Raw genomic sequence first — 20,994 nt, 5'->3', positions numbered from 1 at the left:
CAAAATTTAAAGTCTGTTTATCATAGACAATAAACCAGGAACATCTGAGATTACACAAAAAGTATGATGAAAATTTAAACAACCAGTACGAGTTACTCAATATATTGTCCAAAAAATAACGATATGCTTACAATATATATATAATAGTTGTAATACTATCAGCACAGAAAACTAATTGTACAATCAGTTAATATCAGAATCTGGGTTTTGTAATTTCAAAGTAAGACAGTATTTATCTGTCAAATGGCAGTATTTATTTACAATATATTTCTGACTATTTTAAAATACTTATTTACTTAGCTGCTTTCTTTTTCAAATTTTGTATGTACATTTCTAAAGATTGTTGTACTTTCGGGTTTTGTAAGAAGGCCATGAACTCATTGAGGTCTTGTTCTCGGTTTGCCATGAGCCAGTTAAGGGCGGGTTCCCGGTACCTCTGCTTGGTGATACCACGAGCGAGAGCTGGAATCCTTTCGAACCTTTTGAGGAACTTCTTACACTTTTCTACGGCGTCGGCTTTGTCTGTCGCCATTTCGTCTACGAGGCCCTCCTGCAAAATAAATAAATTGTTATTTATGAATTACTCACACTCACCCAGTTTTATACCCGAAGTGGTAGGCAGAGGCACAACTAATATACTCATTATTTGTCATTAGTGTTCTGTCCCATGATACGAGAGGGTCGAGCTAATCTCCATATCGGACACAAATTCTAGACTCCGGGTAATCGCCACGAAGGCAGTATGTTTTTTAATATTTTATATGATTCTAACACAAAAAGTTTAAAGATAAACATAAAATAAAAAACCTACCTTCAAAGCTTCATCAACGCTGAACATACGGGCAGTTGTGAGAGCGAATTCGGCTTCCCTGCGCGATATAGTGTTTGATATGGTATCCATGAACCAGCGCGGCGCGACGATACCCAGCGCTGTCTCGTTCAAACCGATGGTATACTTACCACTGACCATGGCTCGATACTCGCACGACATCGCTAAAAGACAGCCACCTGCTGGTGCATGGCCCTGCAAAGAATTTAATCTAAACTTACTAGATTTTGAATGGAGTGAGTGGGTATTCTATACACTAATATCTGAGATTGTATTTGTATCAATATTTTTCAAAGGCTATTAAAATGTGTGAAGTGGCAATTTACCCACTTTATGGTGGCATTGCCCTGTTCGGTATAGAAAGTCTGGATATAAGGATTGTAGTAAGTCCCACCTTTCTCATGAAGTCATTATCTACCAGTAGTGGAAGGTTACATTTTCCAAAAGGGAACCTGACATATAAGTACTAATATGCATAAATGTGGTCTGCAAATCATTCTTATGATTATTAGACATTTTTATGATTATTGACATAAAGGGAAGCCAGCAGGAATCCGATTATATGGACCCTTCGTCACTGCTATCTACTAAGTAGAATAAGTGGTTACTGTAACTTTTTACTTACATTAATAGCTGCTGCAGTGGGATACGTAGATCCGAACAGTTTGAGCCAAACGTCTTGTAAGGTTCTCCAGAATGATTCAGCCCTTTTTAAATCTGGTTTGTACATTTCCATAATATCTAATCCAGCTGAGAATACTGTTGGTGAAGACTGAAAACGAATGTGATAATTTAAAAAAAAATTTTTTTTTACAAGTCATATTCATATTATATTACATTACAATTATTATTTCGACTCACAGAAGTTAGAATCATGCCTTTACATTTGTTCTTTCCAACTTCATCAAGACTCTTGGATATATCCTGAAGGAGCTCTAGGTTCAGACTGTTGACAGGTGGCCGCTGCAGTGTAACCATTGCATAGCCTTCATTGTCTACAGCCACATCCACCAGTGGGCCGGCTTTTGCTGACATACATCTGATGCTGGGGACTGCCCATCTACCAATGTTGACTGCTTGGCGAAGAGGAATCATTCTGCAATCATTTTACAGGTGTGATGTAAGTGCAATGATCATCTTCATGTATAAAAAAAATTAAAAATATCAATATTAAAATGAAACAAGCCAATTTAAAGAATGATCATAAATGTGATAAATGTAATGATTTATGTGATTTCAATTAAAAAAACCTAAAAGATACATGAAGATATTGGAGTGAAAACAGATTTAGTTTAGAAAAAAATAAGAGGCTTACTTAAATTTTAATTACACTTGTAATCTCTAATAATTATTTGATAATTATTAGTGCTATTTCTCATATTAAACTCATATAATTATAATAAAAGTGAAAGTAAAAGTTATTATTTTATTTTAGTATAGAATGGCTAAACCACTGACTTGATTTTGATAAAATTTACTATGAAATAATATTAAAACTTGAAAAAGGAAGTGGGCTAATTTTTATTTCTTCTATTAAAATATCATTGATTATGGAAAAATTGTGAATTATTTTATGATGTGAGTTTACAAAAACAAGCATTGTTTGTCTTAATGTAAATGTGCTGTCCTGTCTCGATTATAATACGCTAGAATATCTTAAAATAAACTCTAATGTTAGATTACTTATATTTTTTAAATGTGGTTCCAAATTTTTACAGTTTAATTAATTGTTAATTTCAATCTGATATGTGTAAAAGATATGTAAATAAATAGACATTCTTGTACAAAAGAACTAGAAGTCCTTTCAATTCGCAGAAATATATATATATATATTTTAAAAATACTGTTTTAGATATTTAACTTTGTTACATAGACTTTGAACCCTGCATTCACCCCGAAGTTTAATTTTGATAAAATACAAATGCAGGCCAACATACCTTCCAAGATATTATTATAAATCAAGACGTCTGCCAAGAGCGGCGCACAAAGCAATTATATTCAAAATAAAAAAGGACGATTATTTAAATAAACTACACAAATCAAAAAAACACTGTACAACTCATAATACTAGGTACGATATCATCTCAGAGATATCATTCACACTTGACAACTACATTATTTTTGTCTAACTGTGACGTAGTGATTAATATTTTGATTTTGCCATATTTATCATCAAGTATCATGTCCCTCGTATATATTTTTTTTTAATTTATATTCAAATTGAAATAATGAATAAAAGCTTTGTATGCGCCATATTTTTCTTTTAACTTTCCTCTTTTTCGTAAACTTAAATTTTTTAAGGTGGTTTACTTTTGTTCGGGACATAGATAGTTGGAAATAAAAAACATCTCTGAATTAAAAATTTGTATAAGGCAAGAATCCGCTTTTCACCTCTGAATTCAGTTTTTGAATAAACGGATGCATGAGCCCCGATTTAAAACTTATTTGCCAACATGAGTAATGACTTGGCAGCATGGTTGCTGATCTTAGCTACTTTCCTGTGGAACTATTAAAAACACACTATGTCAATACTCAATAAGAATTATTGAGATAAAATGTGAATTTGAGATTCGAGGCTCGAGCTACTGAATGTTGATGGATAGTGAAAAACTTTTATTTATCATTAAATAAAGACTTTCAGTATGTAGGATTGATTTTAATTGCTATTGAAGATCTATAATATAAAAAATGTCGCTCGAGCAAACAGCGTGTGATGGTGAGAATATTAGATACCATTATCGGACTTTCGCACATATTTTGCATATTATTTCTAAAGCTATTTGTAATACAATTGTGCCTAACTTATGCTTTATTATTCTTATCTGATAAAATGTTAATGAAGATAATAGATTTAAAAAAAAGTGGTCAAGTTTATTAAATATAAACCTTATATGTGCATATGTATGCAGTATATATGAAATTATAACACCACAATCATATTAATCTGCAATGTAAAAATATTACGAAAATAATCTAAAATAAAGTTGCGTGCATTCCATACTAGATCTATTTGTTGCTTATGGATCATATCATTTTTGCTTATCTAAATTATTAACGAAATGAATAAATTAGATACATAACGCTATCATTTAGCAACATAACAAAATTTTATCAAAAAGGACTACACAATATCTGTTTTAGATTAATGATATGTAATAGTTGTCATTACAGATCTCAAGGCGTTTGAGCGCCGGTTAACTGAAGTGATAGCTTGCCTGCAGCCGGCCACTATGAGATGGCGAAGTGAGTTCATTAATATTCATATGTTCGAACTTTTAAATTACCATAATTTATTTGAGCAAACTATAATTAATACAGAAAAAAATATATATTTTAATATGGTGTAACTGCTGATTATGTTGCGTTTGTGACCATTGAACTCCATACATACATGTGTGCTCTAAAAATTACACAACAATTAAACTCATAATTTTTTTAATGACTTCAAAGATTTTCCTATAATTAAAGCCCCCTAGTTAAGCTATTATAGAATATTTATTATATGGTCTATCTACATATATACCAAATTTATTGATATGATATTATGTCTGCAATTTTAACAAGCATAGCAGAACAAATATCACTGATTTATCTCAGAAGCCATAATATAAGAATAACATCTTCACAAACTCTCCCATTTATAATTTCATAAGATGAAGTACTATTTTCAGTTCTGCTCACGGTGGTGTCGGTGTGCACGGCTATAGCGGCATATCACTGGCTGATGGACCCCCTTACGTCTGTTGTCACTCTGACCCAATCCCTGTGGAATCATCTATTTTTCACCTTCACATCTACATTTTTAGGTGGGTATTGTTATTTTGCCTTCACATAATAGATAATAGTTTAGATGTTGAATAAGACATCTTGGGTTTAAAGATTGGTTCAGCAGACCATAAGCATATTTAATATACAGCATATAATGTATAAGTACAGTTAGTTTTCAATTCGGAGAAAAAATTAATTGTGCTTTGTTGAGAGATTAATATATAAAACAATTTAAATTATTTTGAATTTTATTGATATTTGTATTCACTTGTACAAAAGGAAGTATAAGTACTGGTGGTAGGTCTCTCATATGTGAGTCTACATGGGTAGGCACTACCACAATTTCTATGTGTAATGTCAAGCAGCAGTGTTTAGGTACTGTTGTGTTCTAGTATGAAGGGCATTGTAGCCAGTGTAACTACTGGACATAACAAGACTTAACATCTCATGTCTCAGGATGGCAAGCGCATTGGAATACCAAACAATACTTTGTAATTTTAGGTGTTGGTTGGTGTTTCTTCTGTTCATGGGCGGTCGTATCGCTTACAATCAGGCGAACGGCAAGCTCGTCTCGTCAATGAAAGCAATAAAAAAAAGTATATTTATTTATTGATTTTTTTCACTTTTCAGTTCTATTATTCGTGACTGGAGTCCACAGAAAGGTTGTAGCTCCAAGCATCATAACTGCCCGGACTAGGTCCGTCCTCAATGACTTCAACATGTCCTGTGACGATACCGGCAAACTGATACTTAAGCCGCGCCCTGCCAACACTTAGAAATGTACATATCATAAGTTATAGATAAGAATAAAGGTTGTTCACTGTTTGTATGTTTTTAATTGTAATCCTAGACATGGAAACTCGTTATAGCTCTCACAAACAATGAGGGTTGCAAAAGCATGTTTTCAGCCGATGCCATCGACTATGGGTAAGGACTGCATTACAGAGATGTTACTCAATGGTCAATACTATGAATAAGCAACGGGACCTACTTTTTTTAGTTAAGGTGAGAGGGCCCTATTCCGTCTGTAAGGGCGAATCCGTTTTTTTGCAATTACGGGCGTTCTATTCGAAGACAGCTTCGATAGCTGTGTAGGTCAGAGTTAAAAACCCTATTTATTTATATGGTTATCAAAGCTGTCTTATTAGAACGTTCGTAATTGCGAAAAGACGGTTATGCCCCCGTACAAAGAATAGGGCCTCCCGACCTTACAGGAAAGTTAAATTGTGCTGATTATACCAAAGCGAGGAGTCGTAGCAAAACTTCCTTTTGAAGGGTAACGTATGCTTTAGATCTTAAAGGAATAATTAAGAACTAGGTGCTGTTTACGGCTTGGGCTGCATGAGTAGCCTTTCCCGCTACAAAGTACTTCAGTCACTAGCGCCACCTATGACGCCAATGCTATCTCTTCAAAAACTGATTAAAACCGAAAATATTTCCTACGCGATCGAATTACCAGAATAAAAAGTAGCCTATATGTAAATCCAGCACGTGCTTTCTCCCTGTGCCAAATTTCATCCAAATCAGTTTTCCGGTTTCAGGGTTTACTTTCAAACAAACATAAAACATAATCACAAACATTTGTAATGCGAGTAAGAAGTAATTTAATGTTTAGCTTACCGGTACTTATGTGAAATGACGGCTGTTGTACAAACATAACAATATAAATATATTTAGTGAAATCGTCTTATGCATCTAGTTCCCAAAACATTTATTGGTCAACTCTAATAAATTAGTTATTACGAAATTTTTGTCCTTCATTGAGAATGTAGTTTGCGACATTCCAAGAGTAGCTATCGTTTCATTACAATCGCAGCTATGAATCTAAATTTAAAATCCATATCGATGAGGATTTGTTAAGTAAAAACCAACTAGAAGTTTAAAACACTGATAATAAGGTTTATAATGAAACAACTTCTTACAAGAATCTATTAGATTATTTATTACTATATAACTTTGGTGTGTGTTTATATACAATAAATAAATGACGACTAAGGAAAATAAGTTTATACATTACCGCAATAAATGATTAACAGAATTATTGCATTGTTATATAACGCAAACAACAACTTCAATAAACACAATTTGCATTTTCTATTAACTTGAGAAGAATTTGCTAAACATTTGACCTAACTCATATAAGTATAAACTCGGTATTATACAAATAAATATTGTTTTCATAACGCCTTTTCACTACGTATAACATTCGTAACGGCTTACTAGCCAACCATTTCTATATCATAACCTCTACATTCATAAAGCATTCATTTTGCCATCTCTAATTACACTCTTCCAATGCTTATACTCAACATGGAGTTTATTAGCAAATATTAATTTGTATTAAACACTTATGTATAAAAAAATAGGATACAAAATTTTAGGGCAGTGACAATTTTCTGTTATCATGTTTATCAATTCACAATCAATTCCATACTATAAATGCAATTCGGAGTGTACGATTTAATAAACGGCACAAGTCATGAACACAGATTTACAGTGTAGTCAAATATAAGCCAATAGAAATCGAGCTTCGACTAAGGAACCAATCGCGTGGAACGTCGACGCGTCGGTCGCCAAACTGACCAATCACGAGTGTGCTCACGACTCGTGCCTCTATCACGTGGATAGGCTCTACGGGCATACACGAGGACATTACAAAGTGGGTTGTACGATAATCATTACAATGTGCGGTTGTGCGTAATCCTAACTATACTAACATGACAATTAACGCTAAGTTCTCTACATAAAGGAGAAGTTTGTGCTTTAGTGATATAACGACAGGTATATTAAAGATTCATATAAATTTAATAAACTTATCAATAAACAATATTCATGCTAGAGTTAGAAAAGTAACGGGTTGAACTAAGATTCCACTCCATACATTGCAGATGTTTTCTTATCTTTCCTTATCCAATTCCAAAGTAACATTACTAATAAATATATTTTTTTCATAAAGATATCTGAAGTGTAGAGAATAATCACAATTATCATAAAATGTAAATTAGTGCGCTATAAAATCTAAAACATATTCTAGTCTAATATAAAGATTATTCTAATTATGATGTTAAAATAACAATATATAATGGTATATTACGTTTTGAGCGTATTTAGCGGCTTTTTAAAACATTTATTAATATCCATGATGCAAATTACTTGTGATGGATAATATATAAATTAATGCCTATTTTATATAGGTCGGAGATGTTACTACTGCAGAGGCTACGAGTCAGAAAAGATTGTCCACCAGGATTATAAATATTTAAGATTGTCGAATCAAAATCAATAGTAGTAATAGTATAAGTAAGTAGATTGTAGAGGCGTAGTAAAGTCAATTAAAATGTCGTTTATTGATATGCTTAGAATTATTTCTGACTTATGATTGGTATATTTTCAAAATTAGAACGGATATTAAATTTAGAACATTTTTAACGGCCGTTCGTAATTCAAGCCTCACAAAAGAAATAAAGTTGACAAATCTCAAATTAACACATTTTGTTTTGGCTCATCCCTCGTCCCAATATAAAATAGTCATTAACAATTATACCCATTTCATTTCTCGTATTGTAGGAAATAATATAAGCCAAACTCATTTCGTACATTTTCTTTGATCTACATTTCGCATCCAGAAATATTTACTTCTTATACATGTAAAATTGTATATACAGTATACATGCCGTTCTATACACAATGAAACATATCGTACATATAAATTCAATTTAAAACGTTAGTCAACATCAAGGCAGTGGTGCACGCATAAATTCAACATTGTTATACGAATTACTTAACATTTATAATAATTTGAAAAAGGCTTCAAGACCGATTCACTTTCTTCGACGTTACGTTTCAGACTTCGAATGGTATCGTGTATTTGGGTGATAGTTATCAAAATATCTTCTATTCTGTGAAGTTGATTTCAGTCTTTTTGAAAAAATTAAAACGTATCATCGATGTCATGAACGAATATAATAAATTTTAAAAAATTCTTTGGAAGTAAATACTTTAAACGTTACACAATATTATAAACATCAAAACTGTTTGAATAAACTTATTCACGCAATGTTACAAACAAACACTGGGACCTAAGATAATAATGTTCCTTGAAGACAATGATGCTTTATTGGTAAAATATATTCACTATTCCATTGTATTTTTAAACCCTATATTTATGCAACAAAGCACATTACCTTGTCAGAACAACAATAACAATAATTATTGTACAAATCACATAATTTAATGATGTGGTAACCAATCAATAAAATTCCAAGAGAATTTTCATACAGTAAATACAACATATTATAATACTTTTTCCTTAAGTATATTAGGACACCTAAGCCTCCCTAGAGTCTGTTTATAAAATCTAATTCACTTTGCGACTGTATCGTTTGTTGTGGTGACGTGACCTTGCATTGAGTGGGTATAGGGACCTTTTTCTCAACATTAAATTATGCTTTAAAAGCTAGCGTATTTATGAAACAAACGTATAGTTTCCCAAAATAGAAATATGTTATACATTATGTTATTATAATACATAGTTTATTTAGAATATGAGCAATCGACTACACATTTACAAAGGTATAATAAATCTTTAAGTTGGTGTCAAAGAAACACGAATAAACTAAACGAGCATTTTCGAATGATTATTAAAATATATTTTGCTAACACCTACTTAGAGCATGCAATATATCAGCAAATAAAGGTGTGCCGATGAGAAACCCCCCACAATTATTGTCGAATCATTCCCCACAGCAACATGCAAGGCTCGAGTGCTGTCCTCACGCCGCTAGCAGGCTGCGGATGTTCTTTGGCGTCGACTGGTGGTTGAGATGTTTGGTGGTGTACCTGAGGGCGTTGAGCAGCGGCTCGGCCTTCGTCGGCGGCTGCTGCTGCAGGAACTTGACGCAGCCCTTCACGTCCACTGATGAGGAGCGGCAGAAGGCGCCGGACGGGTGGACCCAGTCGTATAGGATGATCAGACCGACCATCACACGTAGCACTAGGAGCGATGTCTCCTCTCTACTGAATTGTGCGACTAGTTTCCTGGAAAGAGATATAAAAACAATTAAAAAATGTAAAAGTTTTTTCTATATGTGCACGTCAAAGTGCCCCTGATGGCACGTAGAGTACAGTACAGATATTCTCAATTAACTAGAGATGATTATCCCACGCAAGTCGACACAATTATGCCGGCCATTTTTTAAACCCGATATACACAGGCTGATCACGGATCGCGACACACTACCGTTGGCCATTATGACGCTTTTAGTTTCATAGTCGATTAACATTGAATCCGTTAAAATCATTTAACAAGAAACGTCCTTTACTCAAATACATAATATCAGACGATCGTTCAAACTAAAAGGCTTAGAAATTTTATATCAGAACCACATAAACCACTGAACTATGCCTAACGTAATTTGATAAAAGCGTTTCAAATTTCAGCTGTTTTAGTCTAAAACCGAGCCTGCGTTATATAAATTAGGTTGAAAGATTGATGTTTGCAAAAATTTGCGTTCGTTCGTGCGGAAATTTACTAACATAAGTTCATAAATTAACAATAATAATATAGTTGACTGCAACGAAAATAAACGACGGATGCCAACGAAGCATGAAACCATTTTAGTAATGTATATTAGGCTTTTAATAGGGCGTTAAAATACGAAATAATTTTATTTTACATTATTTGGTAAAGTTCTTCAATGTTATAAATTTTCATTAGAATCTTACGGAAACTTTGCAATGAGGTGAAATTAAATGTTAAAAAAGTTTTAATTTATTATAATAACAGAAACGTATATTATATAGATGCTAAAAAACATCATGCTATATATGACTTTGTTGACGCGTTGTCATGACGACTGACGTAAGTTTATTCAGACACAACACACACGCAACATGCGAATGTGTTGTACGCGAGACGATTGGCCTATCTATATATATAAAAATTAATCCTTATTTCCCTTGGTCACGCCGTTACGCGTGAACGGCTGGACCGATTTCACTTCTTTTTTATGTGTTTGTTATTGTCAGGAGAAGGATCTTATGGAAGAAAAAATCAGAAAATTTAAGAAAACTTAACGAAAATATTAATTTTATATAACTGTCACCTCTAACTTTTCTAAAATTGGGTCTGTTTTTTTGTGAATTACCGCTTGCCTTAATGGTGAAAGAAAACATTGTGAGGGAACCTGCATATCTAAGGTCTCTATGGGAATTTAATTGTTTGAAATAACTGTCAACAATTGACAGAATGCGCGCTGCAAACTCATAGTTAAGACGGGACAACGTCTGTCGGGTCAGCTAGTAGTAGTACATAAAAGATGTCTCAGGTCTTTACAGCATGGCAACTCTATTCGCACGTGTTTATTTTTTTCGTAGCGTGTTTATATCAGAATGTTTTCGGACTTTTGGGACACATGTGCGTTTGTTTAGATGGCAAACGAGACGTATTTACGACATAATGAAACAACACAACCGTTTTAGGCGATCTGGCTTGTACGAAGTTGCCGTTCTGAAATTTATTACAAAATATTGTAGTTTTAATTTAATAACTATCGCAACTAAGATCTGAAATGGGCCTTTTCCATTCCAAAATACGCCGAGTCAAAAGGATTCTACTTTTGACATGGGTCTCTTACCTAATGATATTCAGTTCTATTATTAATTGTTCTAACGGTAATCTGACCTAACTGACTTCTACACGCAATGTCTGTATTATGAATGTAATAAGGTTTTGTGCCAAATGTTATATTGTCATAAAAACGTCTGCATTATATTCTACAGGTTGAAAGTTAAAGTCGTCTACCACTCAAAGAAATTATAGATCTGATGACGTTAGCTGGTACGAAGATTAGACCACACATTTATTGTATTAAGAAATGATAGAAAAATCTACTTTATTTATTTGTATAGATGGTCAATATTGCACCAGGGTGTAAAGATAAGTCTGGCAATGTGGAATTCATGCCCACGTCACTCGAGCATCAAGTTGTATGACGTGTGCGAATGACCAATGATAAAATATGAGGTATGAATCAAAGTACACCTGGGCTTTGGAATTTGTGCTCTATTTGACGATAGATACGTGGGCCATGGCATCATGGTATTTATGATTGGTGACATAAAGTCGACATTGGTTGCGCCTCGCCCTGACTATTCAACCATAAAGGCGCCAGTTTACAATAACTTATAGCTCATTTTTTCCAGAAAACCAATTTTAAAACGCAGCCCTAATTAGTCTCCGACTTTTATTAAGGTCCCAAATGGATGCAACAATTCAGAGACTGATATAGTTAAAAGAAAATGACCCAAAATAAAATGGCAGTAATTACGGACATTGCGTGGCGCGCTGTTGAGAAATGCTGTTCATTTGGAAAAGTGCTGCGGGCGTGCACAATCACAAAGTCACATTATTAAAAAAAAATCTCACATTGTTTTTTGAAGTAGAGAATTTTATGAAGTATTTTGGCAATATTTCTTATGCTTTTGAACAACCTAAGAAAAGGACGTGGCTATAACAGCAGCGTTTTTTTCGGTTTTGGAAACGACTAGACAAATTTGATAAACGACAAAGCCTTTGATTTGAAAAAAGAAGAGTATTCGTTACCCTAATTAAATACAATAACTATCACATCATGGGACGGAATACGCACGGTGATACATGGGTGCACCAGTTATGCCTCTGTTTATACCTTCGAGGATAAAAGGCGTGCCTGTGTGTTGTTCATAGGTTAATAAATACCCATGTAATAATAATTCCAACAAACATAATATACAATGTTTGTCACAAAACAACCAGACCCACATAATATTCCTTATTTGGGTGAGAAACACAATGACAACAATGAGTAATATACCACGTAATGTTAATGTAGATTTACTTTTAGAAATAACACAAATGTTGGATGGAGCTCGGGTAAAGAACAATTCAGATGGCTCCATTGCAGAGATCTCGTTAGTTGCAAACACTAAAGTAGCTTTTAGATTAGTTGCAGATATTTATTTATTTATTTATTTACACTTCATATACATACATGTATATCGGCGGACTTAATGCCAAAGGCATTCTCTCCCAGTCAACCTAAGGGGTGGTGCAGAGATAAATAAGGTAGGTGCATCATGGATATTAATTAATAATACATAAACATACATAAAAAACTATAATGTATAACTATATTAAATACAAACAGAATATAAGAAATATTATAAATACATAAAATACAGATTATAAATACATAAATATATATTATGTACATACTAATAATAAAAGTTTAGAATTAACGTGATAACTCTTCTGCTTCTTTAACAAAGCTGCCGTCCTTTGAAGGCAAGCCGAGAAGTGGCCGTTCTAATTTCGAGAGGGAGTGAATTCCATAGAAGAATAGATTGGATAGCGAAAGAAGAGTGAGTGAAGTTAGAGCCATGGACATTTAAGGAGAAGATTGATAGAAGAGCGAAGATTCCTATCGTGGCTATTACAGAGGTATTGGAAGTTGGAGGATAAGTAAGTAGGAGGAGTAGATATTGCTTGACATTTCTCTGTTGCCTATTATTCGGATAATAACAAATATTGTATTCATACATTTATGCCAAAAAGGATAAAAGCTAGCGTAGCACAAAAAATATCTACTATAATTTCAACAAATTTAACCTTTGTTTTAATCTTTCACTGACACCAAATTACGCTCGCTATATTAACAATAAATAGGTTTTTGTTTATATTATATCCCTGAACAATAACTACATCCACAAGTCCACATCCAGGCCAGTATTCCTACTACGACTACCCAACGTTACCGACTAGTCGACGACCTTTCAGGAGTTCATCACATAATTCTATCTACCTAGAAGTTCATTGATATCAAGCAAATTACGGGGCCACAAAATTGAATAACTAGTGCTCTCTGAACGTTATATTCTATTGTAGGGCAGTTATTGACTAACAAGCCGTGTCGCGGATGTTTTTTTATTACGGATGTGTTCTGTGCGATCGGTTATTACAATAAACGTTGTGGTTTTTTCGCTATTTGTAGAATTGGGTAGTTCTTCAGCTATAAAGTTTCTGATACAATAATCATATTTATTCGAATAGCTATATGCCGGATCTTAGATAATAATGCAGTATCTTTTTGATGCGGATCTAGTTATCGTCCTGCAATATATCCTTAATGTAATTATTATAGATTCGAACACTTCGTTCTTCGAGGAGGTGAATACATTCATCAGATCATCATAAATCAGTAAATAACTGTAATAAGTTATATCAACGGCTTTAAAATCGATTACTATAGTCTCTAATTTCTCTAAATTAACAATTAATATTAGCATTTACTTACTGAACTTCATAACAATAGTTATTAACTTCGTCACGTTCAATCAAATTAAACGTGTGACAAAGTTTATAATTCGCGTCACACAGTACCATTGTCGCTTTCAATGACGACTCTAGACCATATACAATGAAATACAATCCAAATTCAATTTGTTAGACACAACGTTTGCTCACGTAGTCTTAGTTTTTACAGTTTTTTGTTTTTACTGTAGTTTTTTTAACCTTATACCGTTTATGAGTATAAAAAAAATACACAAAAGCGTTATTTTAGAACATTTTTTTTATATTTATTGTAGTTTAGACAGTATATTTTCATATGATATCCAAGACAAATCATCTGGCCATCTGATAGAAATTTTATCATGTACAAAATCCATTTTTTATTTCCTTCAAAACTTCAAATCAACTTAGCAAGATCAGAAATAATATCGGGTTATTTTTTGTAAAAACTTACCTCAAGAATGACAAAGAAACCTAGACATTATCAACCGATAATAATAGAAGTATCCAATGCCAATAAAAAGCAGCGGAAACACAACCTGTCACAGACCCACAACGTCAAATAGAAAGGGAAGGAAGCGGCCAATTGCGAGTTTCAAATGACATGTGACGTAGAACATGGACGATTATAATTTTGTAGGGGCGTGATATCGCGGGCCCAGGAAACAGTTATCAGTACTGAGTTAATTAAAGCGCTATTTCCGTTTAACAATAGCATCAAGTTTTTAGGCCTTATCGATTGTTCGAAAAACTCACAGTAAACTTTTGAAAATTTGGTTCATTTTTCTGATTTTCTCATAAGTTTGTGATTCTTGCTTTCTATTTCAAAGGTAATTGTAACGTATGAATGTGATTGTAGTGTAAGGAAATATAATGCATGATGCAGTGTTTTGTAATTTTAATTAATTTTGCTTATACATATTATGTATAACACAAACTGGCAAGCTGCTGCTTATCTCTTCATGTAGGTGAAATTGAATAATTTATTTAGACCTGTAAAATGTTATTCATTATTTAGATTCTGTCAACATCAACTACCACGAGTTCGGAAAGCAGTTCTGACTAAAAAGACCGGGCAAGAAACTATTGTTGCTCTTTTGAAAGTCAGTTTAACGTATTACCTACAGTACATGATACAGATAAAAAAATACAATTAAATGTTTTATTCCTGATTAGAGCATTTCATTCATTTCGCAAAATAGATAGAAATAAAATTTAAATGCCCATACGAGTGCAAAGCCTCAGGAATGGTAGATTAATAAACAAAGGGCACGTGGTTGTGTTGGTCATACTGAGGCCGTAACTCCCTAAGGAGTTGCAAATACACAGCCATGGTCTTCAATATCAGAATATATCTTACTTACTATATGTGTTAAAAACTAAAAGATGTAAAAATACATAAAACAATAAAGAGAGAAACGAGTCGTCTTGAGGTCCGTCTTAAGGTCCGAGAACCGTCTTGAGGTCTCATAAAAGTATGCTACTCGCTGAGTTCTGTAGCGAATATTATTTATGCTGTACTTGTACATATTAGTAACTATAATTATTATTTAATACTAGTGTAACTTAGTGAACTGTTATTATATGTATAATGTGGCAGTGCTAATAAATAAATAAATGATAATATAACAACAATTCTTATCAAAAGAATTAAATTAAACCTACCATTGAATTTTATTTTTTGAATAGATTTATAGACGATTTTACATGATTAATGAACACAATCTTCACAAAATGAAATACTTCCCAATTTTGTCCTGAACTTGGAAAAGAAACTGTTATCTCGATCATTCCTCTAATTTCCAATTTCCAAATAAAGTATTCAGAAGATAACTCTTTAAAATTTAAATATTTATTACGAGTTTGCAGAAGTACTTTACACGATAAATATTATATTACAGATTGTAAGAAACAATTCGAAGCGAGGGAAATCTGAGATATTCATCTACATGTTTTAAGGCGTGTTTATGTTAATAATGCGATGTTTAGTTTATTCATTTTGTTTATAAAACTAGTATTTCAGGTCAGTTCACAGAGAAATTAGGTTTTAGGTTTATTGCCGACATGTTTAAGGTAATTTGAGTAATCAGGTAGTTGTTATTTATAGTTTAATAGTTACGTTTTCATTAGAACATAAAATAGTTTAGAAATTGGAGCGGGAAAATATTTTTACAGAAGAGTTACTGTTTAATTGTTACCTATTAATAACGATATTTTTACAATCGTTTACGCTAAATGAAAACAAAATAATGTGTGAGAATAACATTTCCGAACTATAAGTCTGTCGCTATGTCATTCTTATACATAAATTGTTAGCGTTGACGATAGTACAAATGCATCTCAGGCATGGCCCTAAAGTTTTAGAATATAAAGTATTGTAAGGCACTGTAGTTGCTTGTCACCGTGAGACACTCTCACTCAGGACTGACTTCAAGTCTCATAACAGTCATGACCTGGCAACAATATCCTTGAAATATAACAGTGCTTATAATACGCTGTTTGAAGGAACTCTTATTTTCTCAGAAGTCGCTATAACGCTACATTTGCTGGGGGTAGGATAAATTTTATATCCACCCTGAAAGCGACCACCGTACACGAGATTTTAAAACCAATCATAGTGGCCCACGTAAGTATGTCGCGTTCCGGGATCAGCCTGTGTATATCCGGTTCCAACAGGGCGGCATAATCGTGTCGACTGTCGAGGGGTAATCATCTCTCGTCGTTTTATTGGACCCCACTTACCACCAGGTGCACGGAGGTCACTTTGCGGTGTCCAAATAAAAATAAATAGGTGTAATCGTTTCGTAGGTGTACGATCGAGTAGCAGAAAACTCCTGTCACTCCTTCGAAGAAACCAGCCCGCCAAGTTGGTCTAATTTGGCAAAAGCAAAGTAATTGATGAGAAACAAGTAAGTGGCCCACGCTTAACTACTTTAGTTGTAAGTTGAATTTTGCTGATGGATGACGCGCAGGCCCCAAATTTAGATCCCACCGTACACTTTTCTGATTGCAGATCAAATAATTAACCAAGCACGTGTCAAAGTGACAGTTGATCGTGATATCGAGGTAGTGGTGCGTGGCGGACGGACACACGATCCTTTGTAATATATACTTGTTGCAAGGATAAGTAATAACGAGTCTGAAAGCCGTGACTGAAACTTGGTGGTCATTGTGACTACAACAAATTTTGCGATAGAAATGTAAATTTGTTGTAATGATGTTTTATACTTAGTAATTTAGTAATAAGTAATTAGAAAGAGGTAATATTTGTGAGTTTGTTTATAGAGGACACCTTAGATTTGGAATTACTTTACTCAATTGTTTCTACAATAATGGCCACTATTCTTAAGGATGCAGATCCTATTTTATAATCATCGCAGGAAAAAAATAAACGGGCGGAAATAAAAAAGATAATATTATTGATTAATGCAACAATGGCCCATTGATAACACGAGGAAACTTATTTGGTTAAAACGCCGATCGCTGCACCGAAAATCAATACTCATTTACATTGGAATTTGCAGTGAACTCAATAAAAACAATTGAAAACTAAACTAGAAACACAAAATGAACGAACTATTTGTACTCCATTCACTCTTTATTTTCCCTCCGTGTCCAATATCGGCACACGTGTTCGCTGTGTCAGCGCCTAATATTGACATTCGGGTAAGCGAGTACACAGACTGCCCTCAGGATTTATTCGAGAAAATTGTGAGGGAAATAAAAATCATTTCTGAGAATGTTCTATACTTTTAGATTCACATGTAGCGACATGTCTTTTTCCAATCTTGTCTTAAATTTTTATCGCGCGTTAATTTATTCGAGCTAATTCTTAAACGTTTCTGTTAATTAAAACCTTATTGTAAGCATTAATAAGCATTCTAATGGTTGGGCAGTGATGTATGACAAATGCCCTACTTTACTGTAAGGGAACGTAGAATTCTACATGCATACTGGGGTTGGTACGATAGCCTTTGGTCTCCCCCGTGTGTTACGTTTGAATAGTTAATTTACGAAGGCAGTACAGCGCATTCACTTCATAAATATTTTACGTAAACGCCTACTTCGGAAATTCCAGTTTCGATTGCTTGAGCTTATGGGTTTTCTAATATCATTCTTTCGAAGAAAGTTAGGTGTAAAAAAACTATATTATTGTTGGGTATTTAAATACTACTTACGAATATCTTATCGAGTGTTCGTGTCATTTGAAGCTTTGTGATTTCGTCTTTGTTACTCATAATACTAAATTTCGTATGTATCTAATTGTATTTAATTATAATAATGGCCCTTTGTTTTTGTTGTTGTAGCACTCAAATAACCATAACGTTTTTATGGTCATTACGTAAGAGTTCATAGTAATATCCATTATTATTTATTTAACCGCAATACAAACTTCAAATATACCGGCGTCGCCCATATTAGCCTATAGCTATATTGTTCCATCAAAACCTTTAAACGATATAGTTATTTTATTGAAACAACGCGTTTACAAGACACACTAGGAAACTTAAGTAAACGAACCAAAATAATTTATAACAAACATAATATTTTATTTTGCGAAGGTATTCAGATTTTGAACCCATTTATTTATCTATTATCGTCATTTTTCGACTCAAAAATTAATACATTGTTTACCGCATTATCCTTTGAAATTACCAATTCCATTTTTTTCCTAATAGTCTATAACTCTACGTGCTATAGACTACTTTTATTTAGACCACTATACGAAAGCGAAGCGGCGACCGAAACCTAATAAATAAAACCTAATTTTCGACATTCACCATCAATAACTAGACAGAGTAGCTCTAAAATAAATTCTGTTAACTCGCGACGGTCATCAATTACCCTATCAACTAATTCAACCGCAAGTCGTGAGTAAAACGCCACATTCATATTCGATTGCATTGTGCGCACGTTCTGCGCCCGAGTTTCGAAATCCGGTTCGCCAGGGTAATTTGAGATATTTCAGTTGGCTTTACTTACTCAGGTACTAGATTCTGGAACGGTGAACTGACACGAACTTAGTGTTCAGCCTTGTGCTAGAAATGTGAACTACCCTCTATTGATTATGTCAATAAGTGTAATTGGTGTAATTATATGATTTATCATTCTGTGACAGCAATCATGTCTATCTATGTACATTTTACAATACATCATACAAAATACAGTAATTATCATGTGTCAATGACACATAAATATGGTTGTCTTTGCAAAGAAGGAACAATTACAAGATCCAAAATGATATATTGAAAAAGAAGGTAGATGTTGGACATTACAAGATCCAAAATGATATATTGAAAAAGAAGGTAGATGTTGGACATTACAAGATCCAAAATGATATATTGAAAAAGAAGGTAGATGTTGGACATTACAAGATCCAAAATGATATATTGAAAAAGAAGGTAGATGTTGGACATTACAAGATCCAAAATGATATATTGAAAAAGAAGGTAGATGTTGGACATTACAAGATCCAAAATGATATATTGAAAAAGAAGGTAGATGTTAGACATTACAAGATCCAAAATGATATATTGAAAAAGAAGGTAGATGTTAGACATTACAAGATCCAAAATGATATATTGAAAAAGAAGGTAGATGTTAGAAATTTGTTTACATTTCTGGTCCCAGTTTAGTGATTATACCTTCCTACGTTTTGTTTGAATTATTTGGAAACAACGCCACGTTTTCACTCATTAAACACGGCTTTATTATCTTGACCCATTTTTAACACCTTTATGAAAGTCGGCTATTGCTTTTTACATGAGATTTACGTTTAATAATTCTAGTTTATTTATTCTTTATGTTTACATCAAACTTTGTGTTTTGTTTTTTATTGAGGTAATGAAACCTTTGATTAACCTTTGTATTTGGTTTTAACTGTTTCCCTTGTGACCAAACTTTGTAAGGGAGTTTTACAAACAACGAATTATTTTTTGGTAGGCAAGTGCATTTAATTTGTATATCTATGCGCTTGATATGGACTATTTAAGTTAATATCGTTATTTTAACAATTGGGAATGTACAGAAAGTAATTTTGTACGTGTGGATTTACGATCTCTTGAGTTGCCTGCCACCCTTGTAGATAAAAAGCTTACTAAGCTTTGTAATCTTAATAAAATTGTACTCACGGGTTCTCCAACATCCTCAAGCATACTTTCGCCATCGTGCTCAAGGTTTCCGTCGTATTTTCTAAATCCTGTTGATTATCATTCACGAACTGACTAGTGGCTTCTGACAACACTTTCAACATCGGCGTGGCTTGCGCGTAGAACAGCGACATTCTGTTAGCCACCTCCGCTGTTATGTGGGGCTCTTCACCCGGCGGTAGCTCTGAGTTGATGAGGCCCCCTCTCGACACACTCCTTCTGTAGTAACTGAAATCGTTCTGTATCGCCGGCGTTTTCATCTGGAACAAATTCAAATTCATTCATAAATACAGTTTAGGTGTATACAAGTATGATGCATATTATCCGCTGATTTTAATAAAAAATTCTAATCGCTTTTTCGATTCATCGCGTACATTGACGATTCAGAACAAAGGATTTTTTAAATATTTATAAATGAAATATTTTTAATGCTTTATTCCGGAATCAGGTCGAAGATGAAGATTGAGATTGTTTAATGAAAAAGGCTTTTAATCTATAAAGTCTTTTATCAATTTGATTGTTTGATAAAGATCCCAGATAGAGTAATTAAGTCAAATTTTGTACTTTCTGTTGCCCAAAAAAAGCCACAAATTGAGATAAATAAATGAACAGTTGAAGAGCTAAAGCCTCTTCTGGATACACGTCGGACGAAGACAGTTCCAAAAAAGAAGTTTCCTTAAACTAAGACGCGCTGTCTCACGAGGCAAATTACATCGTCTCGGGGCGAGTCATATTTTGTACGTTTTATCGCTCTTAAAGCGTCCCAGCGCTTAGTAGAGAAGCAGGGTAATATTATGAAGACTTAGTATTTCTTCGTATTGTCTACGCTATTACTTAAATGGTTTAGTATAATACAATAGTTTTGCATTATCTTTTGAACGTATCTGTTGTTGTATCTAAAATTAACGAACCGTAACCAA

At 33.5% G+C, this 20,994-nt stretch overlaps 3 protein-coding genes across 4 annotated transcripts in view; 1 reads left to right on the top strand and 2 right to left on the bottom strand.

Annotated features, from left to right (window-relative positions):
• Positions 1-86: 86 nt before the first annotated feature.
• Positions 87-2,954, bottom strand: LOC115440035 (enoyl-CoA delta isomerase 1, mitochondrial). Its single transcript, XM_030164167.2, has 5 exons — positions 2,767-2,954; positions 1,691-1,925; positions 1,455-1,601; positions 812-1,024; positions 87-550 (listed from the first exon to the last, which is right to left on the bottom strand). The coding sequence occupies exons 2-5, from the start codon at positions 1,922-1,924 to the stop codon at positions 293-295; spliced, it is 852 nt and encodes a 283-aa protein (XP_030020027.2). The 5' UTR covers position 1,925; positions 2,767-2,954; the 3' UTR covers positions 87-292.
• Positions 2,955-3,372: 418 nt separating this feature from the next.
• LOC115440007 (nuclear envelope phosphatase-regulatory subunit 1) lies at positions 3,373-5,422 on the top strand. 2 transcript variants are annotated; one of them, XM_030164121.2, is made up of 4 exons: positions 3,373-3,545; positions 3,989-4,072; positions 4,501-4,635; positions 5,228-5,422. In XM_030164121.2, the coding sequence occupies exons 1-4, from the start codon at positions 3,518-3,520 to the stop codon at positions 5,371-5,373; spliced, it is 393 nt and encodes a 130-aa protein (XP_030019981.1). In that variant the 5' UTR covers positions 3,373-3,517; the 3' UTR covers positions 5,374-5,422. The 2 variants fall into 2 exon arrangements, with proteins under 2 accessions (XP_030019981.1, XP_030019982.1); XM_030164122.2 differs by having other exon boundaries at positions 3,375-3,545; positions 4,001-4,072.
• A 2,773-nt stretch (positions 5,423-8,195) lies between these two features.
• The window catches only part of LOC115439989 (CYFIP-related Rac1 interactor B), a 42,060-nt gene continuing 29,261 nt past the window's right edge, over positions 8,196-20,994 (bottom strand). The window contains exons 2-3 of the mRNA XM_037438858.1: positions 20,057-20,334; positions 8,196-9,634 (exon numbers count right to left, since the gene is read on the bottom strand). Of these exons, the coding sequence (XP_037294755.1) occupies positions 9,370-9,634; positions 20,057-20,334 (543 nt within the window). The 3' untranslated portion in view covers positions 8,196-9,369. The remainder of the gene's footprint in view (positions 9,635-20,056; positions 20,335-20,994) is intronic.

The sequence above is a fragment of the Manduca sexta genome, chromosome 15 (genome assembly GCF_014839805.1).
Source record: "Manduca sexta isolate Smith_Timp_Sample1 chromosome 15, JHU_Msex_v1.0, whole genome shotgun sequence".
NCBI lineage: Eukaryota > Metazoa > Arthropoda > Insecta > Lepidoptera > Sphingidae > Manduca > Manduca sexta.
This window is presented reverse-complemented; position numbering and strand designations above follow the sequence as displayed.